Here is a 12,231-nt window from a genome sequence, read left to right on the forward strand (position 1 = left end):
ACCTTATCTTTTTTTAAATATTTGTTTATTTGCAAGCAGAGAGCGATAGAGAGGAGAGATATAAAGAATGGGTACACCAGGGCATCTAGCCACTACAAATGAACTCCAGATACATGCATCTTTTTGGCCTCTGGCTTTATATGAGTACTGGGGAATAAAACCAGAATCATTAGGCTTTACGGACAAGCACCTTAAGTGCTGAGCAATCTCCCCAGCCCACCACTTTATTTTTTGAGACAAGGGCTCTCTCTGAATCTAAAGCTCACCAACTCAGCTAGACTAACTAGCCAGCAATCTCTATAGACCCTCCTATCTCTGTCTCCCAGCACTGAGATATAGGAACATGTCATCCTACCTAGCTTTTACGTGAGTACTGGGGATCCAAACTCAGGTCCTCGTGTTTGTATAGCAAGCATTTATTGACTGAGCTATCTCCCTTGCACAAGTCCTAAATATTTAAAATGAAAATTCCTAAACTACTTAATAGCTATTCAATTTCAAAAACAAAGTGTTGGTGTCATCACCTATTGGTGCCAACTTAACATGTTTCCAGGTCCTGAATAGCTGGTGCTGAGGAAGTAAGCTAAAACTGGGACAAGTCAACAGAACCAGAGGACTCCAGATGATTTCTTCTACACAGGAGAAGCTTGCAGAATTTTGATTAGAACAGCTCTGAGTACAGGGTTCATGCAAAGTTTATGCAGACAATGGCTTATACCTAACAAAGTAGATGGCAACTTCTCTCTCTCAGAAGCAGGAGACATCCTTGGCTAACTTGAGTCTATCAATGAATATTATTAGGTCTCCTTAACAGTTGGAGAACAGATACCACAAACACTGTTCCCAGCATTCCATGATCAGGCACAGGTGTCCTTCTTCTCAAAACAGAGTGTCAGCAGAATCAAAGTGTTCTGCAAACAGAATGCAACGGCCTAAAAACCACCTACAGCAAAGTTAAACTCTGGTGGTCAAGCTCTACACATCTGCTGTCTGAGCTATTTGCCAAGGCAGAAGTTCAAGACCAGGCTGATCAACAGCAAGAAGATATCTTAAAAATAATGTCAAATATAAAAATTAAAGTTTTAATGAAAAACCTTCAATCATCTACAACAAAAGCCTTTGGCAGATCAGTGTTAGTAAAGAAGAAATTTAGGGTAGAGATATGGATTTCAAAGATTACACGGGGGCTGGAGAAATGGCTTAGTGTTTAAGGCACCTGCCTGCAAAGCCTAAGAACTCAAGTTCAAATCTCCAGGTCCCATATAGTCAGATGCACAGTGACACAAGTGCACAATGTCGCACTTCTGGAGTTCGTTCACAGCAGCTAGAGGCCTTGGTGCACCCATTCTCGCTCTCTCTCTCAAAATAAAATAATTATAAAAAATTCACATGGGCTGGAGAAATGACTCAATGGTCACAGAAGCTTGCTTGCAAAGCATAATGGCCTGAATTAGATTCCCCAGTACCCACATAAAGCCAGATATACAAAGTGGCACATGTATCTGGAGGCTGTGGTATGCCCATTCTCATTCTCTTTCTCACTTTCTCAAAGTATTTAAAAAATAAATAAAAGTCATACATCTAAAAATAACTGTAACAAACTAGTTACTTAATAAGTATAAAGTATTTATTTTTAAACTCATGAAAATATATTGAATCTTTTAACATGGTAGACAGTTTTTTAATAGTATACTGCTTGTGCAGTCTTTATAACTAATAAATGTTTAAGTGTACAAGCCAATGTGCTTGAAAATTATGTAATTAGACTTAACATTTCTTAAGGATTTTCCTGCTCAGAGCACAGATGTTCAGACTTCATGATTTAATTCTCTCACTGCATATTATATATATATAATACAAAGTAAAATAAATGTACATTTAGTGTATACTTGAAAACCATGAGAATATATGTGAAAGAAAAGGTTTTAAATAGTTCTCTACTAAACATCTTAAAACACTTTACCTTGTATTTCCCCTGATCACAGCCACATAAAGTACTCTCCATGGTGTAGCTTCTCTGAACTCCTATTTCCCGCCAAACTACAACACGTGCTGTGGATTCTTTAGACTTTTCCACCACAAAGCTACAGCTGCTCATGCAAAATGCTGGGGCAATGTGACTCAGTATCTTAGGCAAAGTCTGTAAAAATAAACATGATAGAATAAACCAAAATATTACTGGACCTTAACAATAATTTATCCTAAAATATTTTGATGAATGTTGTAACAAGGGCAATGTGGATCTTTTTGCTGCATCCATTCCCTGATATTCAAACACCCAGACAAGTTTCTTCCTCATTTAGATTTTTCTACATTTCTAAACAAATACCCAGTTAGGAAACACAGTGGAAGAAAGGATCACATCTACAGTAGCAATCAATAAGCAATATGTAATCATTTACAAAATCATGGTTTAAAATATGATGAAAATACAAAACAAATTTAGCCAGGAAAGGCCAATTGACTAAAAAACTAATTGTTAACTATTCACTATCCTCAAATTAACCACTAAACTCAAGACAATTACAATAAAAGTGCTTCAAAATTTTCTGAAAATTATTCTCAAGTTCACCTAAATGTATAATATGGGAGTACACCCTGGAAAAAATCTCAAAAAGAAAAAAGTTATGGCTGGAAAAATAATCTAACAGATATCAATGTTAACTTTAAATCTAAAATAAGATGAATTGTACCAGTGGCATGGGGAGAGAAAGGGAGAAGGAGAGGGAAAGGAAAAGATAAAGGGAGAAGGAGAAGATGGAGAGGGAGTGGTAGGGAGCGAGGGGGAAGAGAAGAAGAGGGAGAGAGAAAGCATGTGCTCAGAAAAAGAGCCAAATCACTGATGTAAGTAGAGGAAAGACTAATCAGTCATCACACACTGGCTCTGATGATAGTCAGTAAGAAAAACCAACTGAGCTTAGCATGGTAGCTTAAATTCCAGCTGAAGTAGGAGGACTGCCATAAGTTCAAAGTCAGCTTGGTCCACATAGTGAGTTCCAGGTCACTGTGGGCTAGAGTGAGACCCTGCCTCAGAAAACCAAACAACCAGAATCTGAAGTCGTTCTTCATTAAACTAAATTAAACCAGAATCCATTAAATAAATCAACCAGAGCTGCAGTGATTCAGTGGTAGAAGACTTGTCCAGCATGTACAAGGTACTACATTCAATCCCTAGTGCCACCAAAAACAGGAAAAAAAAGTCAAAGTTTTAAGTTTGTACATACTTGAAACCAATTAAAAACATACTTGAAATACACATAAAGAATACTTTTGGGGGGCTGGAGAGATGGCTTAGCAGTTAAGCGCTTGCCTGTGAAGCCTAAGGACCCCGGTTCAAGGCTCGGTTCCCCAGGTCCCACGTTAGCCAGATACACAAGGGGGCGCACGCGTCTGGAGTTCGTTTGCAGAGGCTGGAAGCCCTGGCGCGCCCATTCTCTCTCTCTCTCCCTCTATCTGTCTTTCTCTCTGTGTCTGTCGCTCTCAAATAAATAAATAAATAAATAAATAATTTTTAAAAAAAAGAATACTTTTTGGGCTCGGAAGATGGCTTAGCAGTTAAGGCATTTGCCTGTGAAGCCAAAGGACCCAGGTTCAATTCCTCAGGACCCATGTAAGCCAGATGCACAAGGGGCACATACCTCTGGAGTTCATTTGCAATGGCTGGAGGCTCTAGTGTGCCCATTCTATCTCTGTCTTTCTGTCTGTCTCTCTCTCCTTGAAAATAAATAAATAAAATTTTTGTAAAAAAGAATACTTTTTAGGGCCGGAGGGATTGTTTTGTGGTTAAGGTGTTTGCCTGAAAAGCCCAAGGAGCCAGGTTCGATTCCCCAGGACCCACATTAGCCAGATACACAAGGGGGTGCACATGTCTGGAGTTTGTCTGCAGTGGATGGAGGCCCTGGCGCACCCATTCTCTCTCTCTCTCTCTCTCTCTCTGTCAAATAAGTAAACATTAAAAAAGAATATGTTTTAAATACTTTTAAAACACTAATAATTAGATGACCAATATTAAAAATACAACAAATAGGGCTGGAGAGATGGCTTAGCGGTTAAGCGCTTGCCTGTGAAGCCTAAGGACCCCGGTTCGAGGCTCGGTTCCCCAGGTCCCACATTAGCCAGATGCACAAGGGGGCGCACGCATCTGGAGATCGTTTGCAGAGGCTGGAAGCCCTGGCACGCCCATTCTTTCTCTCTCCCTCTATCTGTCTTTCTCTCTGTGTCTGTCGCTCTCAAATAAATAAATAAATAAATAAAAGAGAAAAGAAAACCTCTGTTACAGAAGGAAAAAAAAAAAAAACTTCTTCCTTAAAAAAAAAAAAAAATACAACAAATGGCCATCTTCGAAGGGAGAACATAATTTGCCAAACCTGGCTCCTTATAATTATAGTAATGGAAATTAAAATCATCAGGTATTATTTTCACATGACAAAGATGGTGTAACTGTAGTAAGGTTGTATAGAAACAGTAACATCACTTATGGTATCTGGCAGTATCAATTTATATATATATTGGGGGGGGTTCTAAGTAGAGTCTCACTCTAGCCCAGGCTGACCTGGAACTCACTTTGTAGTCTTAGGGTGGCCTCCAGCTCACAGTGATCCTCCTACTTCTGTGTCCTGAGTGCTGGGATTAAAGCCCCTGTATAGTTCTTAGGAAGGGTCATATGGCAACCCTAATCAAATGACCATTCACAGGAGACTATTAACAGAAATAGGTACAGTAGGATAATAAAAACAAAAATGACCAGTCAGGGGACTAAGAAGAGGTTCAGCAGTTAAAGACACTTGTTTATAAATTCTGTTGACCCGGGTTCAATTCCCAAGCTGCCCACATAAGCTGAACACAAAAGGTTGTGCAAATATCTAGGGTTAGTTTGCAGCAACAAGAGGCCCTGGCATGCCCATATGCAAATATACACCCACACAGACAAACCTATGTACCTACATATGTCTCAACAATTTTTTAAACACACATTGTCTTGTATAATTAATAAAATTACTGAAATATCCAGATATGATGACCTAGAAAGATTACCACCTAACAGTGTGATCTTAAAAAAAGTAAGGTAATCTGCTAAAAAAAAAAATAAATAAAACAGGTCTGATGTCTCACCCCAATAATCCCAGTGAGGTTTTGGTATAGGACTGCCAAGAGTTTGAGACCAGCCTGGGCTATACAGTGACTTCCAGGCAAGCCTAGGCTAAAGAGTGAGACCATGTCTCAAAACAATACAATGATAATGTTTAAAGATTGCATATATTACATGCATATGCATTTATGGAGGAATGTGCTTAGAGGCAAGCCTTACAACCCAGTGTGAAGAGAATGACAGAGAATGACTGCCACTAATTATCTCCCATGTCTGGTGAGTTTTTGTGTTTTAATCATTCCAATAATTTTATGAGGGGAATCAACAAGAAAATGTGCTTTCAAGTTCTACAAAGGGCATTCTACTACTAACCCACCTCTGGCAAACAGCCTCTGAAGAATCACAGGGACTAAGAGTTCCCTGAATAGCAAAATATGATTTAAAAAATGCAGGAAGGCTGGAGGCTCTTCAGAGAGTAGCACATGGAAACACTACTCACATGACCATATGCTCAGCTCTGCTTGATTTGTTCACTTGCCTACATTGTTTATCAGAACTGAAATTAAATAGTCCCCTTTTTGCTTCTGTATCCCTGCATTCTGCTAATCTAATTTATTTAATGGAGCCAAACCTAATAAGGCTTGGACTGTATAAAGGTCATGGCAGTATCACTTATTGAATGCTGACATTATTAGGCATTTAACACACATTCTGGAGCTTCCCCTCACCTTTATTTTGGGCTTTTTCTCTGTCTTGGATTTAATTTATTGATTTCTTTTCTTTTCCAGAATACTCCTTGATTCTGATAAAAATATTCTCTAGTACTTTTTAAAAAGGGTTGTTTATGCCGCAAGTGTTTGATACTTTCAATGTATAAAAACATCTTTTGTTTGCTTGCTTTTTTAAGGTAGGGTCTTCGCTGTAGCTCATGCTGATCTGAAATGCACTATGTAGTATCAGACTAGCTTTGAACTCCCAGTGACCCTCTTACCTCTGCATCACAAGTGCTGGGGTTAAATGCATGTGTTACCTCACCTGGAAAAACATCCTATTGTATTTTCACACTTATAATTAAGAAGGAACATAAACTAAAAGGCTGTAAGTCTAGCTGGAAACAAGGAAGGCACTACTCCTCTGACTGAGAACTAGGAAGGCATTGCTCCTCTCTCTCTTTCTGAGAACTGGGCAGGCATTGTTTCTCTCTCTCCCTTCCTCTCTCTGAGGAGGGACTGCTCCTGTTTCTCTTCCTCCCTTTCTCTCTTTCTTTTTTTTTATCTCTCACTTTTTCTCTGAAAACTGGGGAGGCACTGTTCCTTTCTCTCCTCTCTCTTTCTCTCATAACTGAGAGGGCACTGCTCCTTTGGCTGAGAATTGGTGAGACATTACTCCTCTCTAAGAACTGAAGTGGCACTGATCTGCAAAGATTTTGTTGCAACAGTGTTGCTGCAAAACCAGATACCATTTTGAAATGGATTTTAATATTTTGTCAAAGAATAAGAAAAGTCGGAAAAATCCTGCAAAACACTTGATAACTTTTCTACTGACAATCAAATGGGGAGCAGCCAATATGTGTGTTGGCAGGGGATTCATATTCCCAAGTGCAAGAAGTTCAGAAATATTTGGGATACATCTAATAAAAATATCACACCTGTGTGGTAAAATTTTGAGTAAATACAACTCAAGTGAATAGACAGGTAGGTGCTATACAATTCTCTCAAGTTTAATTTAGATTTGATGCAAATCAAATCCAAATGCTAACAAGGTTCATCTATAAACTGATCCTAGAATTCTGAAGGAATTTAAAAGGTAGAGTCAACACTGGTTTTAAAGGAACAGGAAAGGAAAATCTTCCCTATCAAAATTTACCATAACTAAAATATGTGGCATGCAAAGAGATATGAGCAAAAATGACTATTATAACTGAAGCCCTCCCAACATACCCATACAGAGCATGGTATGTCACAATGGCCTCATCAAATCAACAAAGGAAGGAGTACTGTGTAGTAAGTGCTGCTGAGACAACTGGCATCCATAGGCAAAATAAGATTAAGTCCACTTATCACATTAAAAATACATTCCAAATAGATTTTAAAATCTCAACATAAAATGAAAAATGTGAGACAAAAATGGCAAGATGGGAGCTGGGGAGATGGCTACAGAAGTGTGAGGATCTGACTAAAGACCCTAGCACCCATAGTCACACCCAACATCATCCCCTGGTCTCTGCACATATGTGTGTATGGGATATGTGTGCCTGCACAAACATGTGCATGCACACATACATACCAGAAGAATGGCAAGATGTTTACATTAAATCAGTGTAATTCATACATGTTAAATTATTTTGTATAGTTTACACATGTTTGAACTTTAAATATTCATGAATTATCTATAATAATTACCCTGTATCCCACGTCTTCCACAACATCACATGAAGCTGCATTATCACTGGTGTGCCACACTGTCTCTTTGATACTGCAGCCATACATGAATACATTCTTCTTTCGGGAATGGCCATGATAGTCACAATAAACCTTTAAAGGATAATACACTTAAAAATTAACCTTGGGAGCAAATGATGAGCTATAGTTCTAAGATAAATGCTGATAATCCTTTCACAACGATAAGAAAGATGAATGAGTAACAGTACAGATATATGTCAGAAACAACTCTGTGGTCAGTGCTGGAACTATTTCTTTGATGTAACATAGAACAGTTTTCCTGGAAGAATACTTTCTCAGGTTTTGTTTTTCTATGCACAATTTAATATATATTAAACATATTCTATAATTAGGGCTGAAGAAATGACTCAGCAGTTAAAGAAACTTACTTGCAAATTCTGATGGCCTGGATTTGGATCCCTAGTACCCATGTAATAGTCAGATATACAAAGTGGTTCAGGTGTCTGGAGCTAGTCTGTAGAGACAAGAGGCCCTAGCATGCCCATACTTACATCTGTCTGCCTTTTTCTGTCTCTCTCTCTCAAATAAATAAGTAAAAATATATGACATATATATATATATATATATATATATATATATTCTGTTATTAATATTTATATTTCACTTTTGTTAGGTATAGATAGTTATTCATAATAAACCAAGTCAACATTTGAAAAAAATCTTCAGATTCACATGCTGCCAAATAAAAGTTAATAGTGAGCCAAAATGTAGCCCTGTGCTCATTGCTCTTATTGTGAATATATAGGACTGAAATCTAGTTTTGGAATTGCTAAATCCTTTGAAGGTCTTATATCAACCATATGTGCCACTGTTTCTTTGGAATCTACTATTGACCACTTAAAATGCAACACATTCAATTATATTTCAATTCTACAGTTATGGTTACCATAGCCTCGAGTGTTGTCAAAACATTTACCTCATTTAAAAGAATATGAAAATGCTTTCATAATAAAAATTACTCAAAGCTTTTCAGATTAATTTTCAAAAGCATCATCTATGAAAATAAAAAATAAAGGATATATTCACATGTCAATTTAACTCCTCCATAAAGTTTTTCTATCTTTCCTAATGTAAAGATTAACTAATTTGGAAACGAATTCCAGTCAAAAGCTTGTGAGAACAGACAGAACAATACATAAGGCCCAAGAGAGCCTTCCATCATTCCTGCTGCATTTCCAAGAATTCATCAGAGACACAGCTCACTAGCATGATAGTTGGAAGGATCATATTGTTATCTTCATGCTGGTCACCCAGTGAAATTAAATATGTAAAACTTATAACCAATAGTGACAAATATTCATCAGCAAAAGAGAAAGGCTCATAAAAATGACAATCATATTAGCTAGAAAGAATAGCTTCTTTCTGGATCCACAAAAATTGGACATTGGTCTTGTCTAGTGGACATCTAAACACTCATTTGATGAAGATGTAGCAACAACATACACCATAGGAAAGGCAAGAGTCCCCAGATCAGGTGACCTCTTCTCTCCACACAAGAGTCCACAGCTCAGCTGACCTCTCCTTATCACAAGAGTCCAGACCTCAGCAGACCTCTCCTCTCCACAAGGGTCCACAGCTCAGCTGTACTCTGCTTCTCCACACAAGAGTACATGATCCACCTGACCTCTCCTCTCCACACAAGAGTCGATAGCTCACCTGACCTCTCCTCTGTACACAAGAATCAGCAGCACAGCTGAACTCTCCTCTCCACACAAGAGTCCGCAGCTCAGCTGACCTCTCCTCTCGACACAAGAGTCCGCAGCTCAGCAGACTTCTCCTCTCCACACAAGAGTCCGCAGCTCAGCTGACCTCTCCTCTCCACACAAGAGTCTGCAGCTCAGTGACCTCTCCTCTCCACACAAGAGTCCACAGCTCAGCAGACCTCTCCTCTCCACACAAGAGTCCACAGCTCAGCAGACCTCTCTTCTCCACACAAGAGCCCACAGCTCAGCTGACCTCTCCCGTCCACACGAGTCCGCAGCTCAGTGACCTCTCCTCTCCACACAAGAGTCCACAGCTCAGCTGACCTCTCCTCTCCACACAAGAGACCACAGCTCAGCTAACCTCTCCTCTCCACACAAGAGTCCACAGCTCAGCTGACCTCTCCTGTCCACACAAGAGTCCACAGCTCAGCTACCCTCTCCTGTCCACACAAGAGTCCACAGCTCAGCTGACCTCTCCTCTCCACACAAGAGCCCACAGCTCAGCTGTACTCCGATTCTCCACACAAGAGCCCACAGCTCAGCTGACCTCTCCTGTCCACACAAGAGTCCATAGCTCAGCTGACCTCTCCTCTCCACACAAGAGCCCACAGCTCAGCTGTACTCTGCTTCTCCACACAAGAGTACACTATTCAGCTGACCTCTCCTCTCCACACAAGAGTCCACAGCTCAGCTGACCTCTCCTCTCCACACAAGAGCCCACAGCTCAGCTGATCTCTCCTCTCCACACAAGAGTCCACAGCTCAGCTGACCTCTCCTCTCCACACAAGAGTCCACAGCTCAGCTGACCTCTCCTCTCCACACAATAGTCCACAGCTCAGCTGACCTCTGCTTCTTCACAAACACAACTGGCTTTTCTAATTTCTGAGGAACCAAAAAGCAATTGTTTCAACATAATAGTTTTTATTTATTTACTTTTACCTCTTATGATTTCTACATTCCTCCTTTTAACTATACATTTTAAAGGACTTGTACCTTATTGCATTCTTTGCTATTATTCCCCCTTATACATTCATCTAATTTTGTTGACATATTTTTCCCATTTGAGAAATTTTCTTTTCCCTTAGTTTTTTGTTTGCTTTCTTTAGACTTTTCTTTTTAAAACACTTTTTAAAAGATTTTATTGACTTACTTATTAGAGACAGAGAGGGAGGGAGGGAAGGGGAGAAAAGGAGGAAGGGTGGGAGAGGGAGAGAGAGAATGGGCACTCCAGGGCCTCTAGCCACTGCAAACAAACTCCAGATGCATGTGCCACTATGTACATCTGGCTTATGTGGGACCTGGAGAATTGAACCGTATCCTCTGGCTTTGCAGGCAAACGCCTTAACCACTAAGCCATCTTTCCAGCCCTCTTTTTGGCTCCTTTGCCCTTCACCCCTTCTACATTTAGTAACATAAAAAAAAAATTTTTTTTGAGATAGGGACAGGAAAGAGCATATGAACGTGCCAGGTCCTCTTGCCACTGCAAATGAACTCCAGAAGCATGAAGCACTTTGTGTATCTTGACAATTGTACTAGGGACCAGCAGGCTGTGCAAAAATATGCCTTTAACCACCATGTCATCTCTTCAGCCCCATTTAGTATTAATTTTACTTCATCTTTTTTGTTTTGTTTTAGAGGTCAGGTCTTACTCTAGATCAGGTTGACCTAGAAGTCACTCTACAGCCTCAGGATGGCCAGGAATTCATGGTGACCCTTTGATCACAGCCTCCAAAGTGCTGGGATTAAAGTTGTGTGCCACCATACCTGGCTTATCTTTTTGTTTTTTACTAATACTTTTACATTTGTATTTTGTTTTTGAACTCTTTCATTATTGGGAAATATGTGTTTTTCCTTCTTTCAAATCTCTTGCTCATTCCCCCCTCCATAACATTTCTCTTCATACCTTTTATTCTCCTCTAATTTCTTATTTATTTGAGAGAGAGAGAGAGAGAGAGAGAGAGAGAGAATATGGATGCACCAGGGCATCCAGCCACTGCAAAACTCCAGGTAAATGCATCACCTTGTGCATATGGCTTACTTGGCTCCTGGGAAATCGAACCTGGGTCCTTTTGCTTTGTAGGCAAGTGCCTTAACTACTAAGCCATCTCTCTAGCCCTCCTCTCATTTCTTTAACCTTGCTTTCCTTTTATTTCTCTCTATTCCCATCTCCTTTGTATTTTCTCATTTATCTACTGTTTCATAGTACATTCTGCACTAACTTGTCAGTTTTATGATCACTTGATATACTAGTAGCTATAGCTAATTTTAAGTGTTTCTACATTTTTTATGGCTGCTGATACAGTAGCTTGTTTTTGTCTCCATTGAGCAGTACTATGGACTAAGCATTCAAGAGTAGGATCCCTCTCACCAAAACCGGCAGACATCAAAGTGCAACACAGAAACACAAGAAAACATGACAATGCAAGACAATGTGAATTCTACAAACAGACTATAACCTTTCCACTGATGAACTCTGCAAACAGACCATAACCCCTCTACTATTGAACTCCACAAACAAATAATTCTCCACTGCTGAGCTTGGCAGACCAGAACTCCACAGCTGAACTCCACAGACCATAACCATCCACTGGTGAACTCCACAAACAGACCGTATCTCTTCCACTGCCTGCAAAAAGACCATATTATTTCTTCCACTACTGAACTCTGAAAAAAAAAAAAAAAACACCATTAAAAGGTAGCACACATCTTTAATCCCAGCACTTGGGAGGCCAAGGTAGGAGGATCACTGTGAGTTTGAAGCCAGCCTAAGACTGCATAGTGAATTCCAGGTCAGCATGGGGTAGAGCAAGACCCTACCTCAAACAGCCAAAATCAGACCATAACTCCTCCACTGCTGAACTCAAAGACATGAAAATAAATAAAATACTAGATGATTATTTCAAATTTTCTGGTATAAAGGACACAAGATAGCAGATGAATTCAATCTAGGACCTAGAGAGGGCAGTCAGTGATACAG

The 12,231-nt window shown here is 39.6% G+C and overlaps 1 protein-coding gene across 10 annotated transcripts in view; it reads right to left on the minus strand.

The window, feature by feature from the left end:
• Window positions 1-12,231, minus strand: part of Agtpbp1 (ATP/GTP binding carboxypeptidase 1) — a 241,355-nt gene that overhangs the window by 14,036 nt on the left and 215,088 nt on the right. For 9 of the 10 annotated variants that reach the window (XM_045131073.1, XM_045131072.1, XM_045131074.1 and 6 more), the window contains 2 exons: window positions 7,492-7,623; window positions 1,964-2,140 (listed from right to left, as the gene is read on the minus strand). In XM_045131073.1, coding sequence (XP_044987008.1) covers window positions 1,964-2,140; window positions 7,492-7,623 — 309 coding nt within the window. The remainder of the gene's footprint in view (window positions 1-1,963; window positions 2,141-7,491; window positions 7,624-12,231) is intronic. The other variant, XM_045131075.1, reaches the window with a different exon arrangement.

The sequence above is a fragment of the Jaculus jaculus genome, chromosome 12, assembly GCF_020740685.1.
Source record: "Jaculus jaculus isolate mJacJac1 chromosome 12, mJacJac1.mat.Y.cur, whole genome shotgun sequence".
Taxonomy (NCBI): Eukaryota; Metazoa; Chordata; class Mammalia; order Rodentia; family Dipodidae; genus Jaculus; species Jaculus jaculus.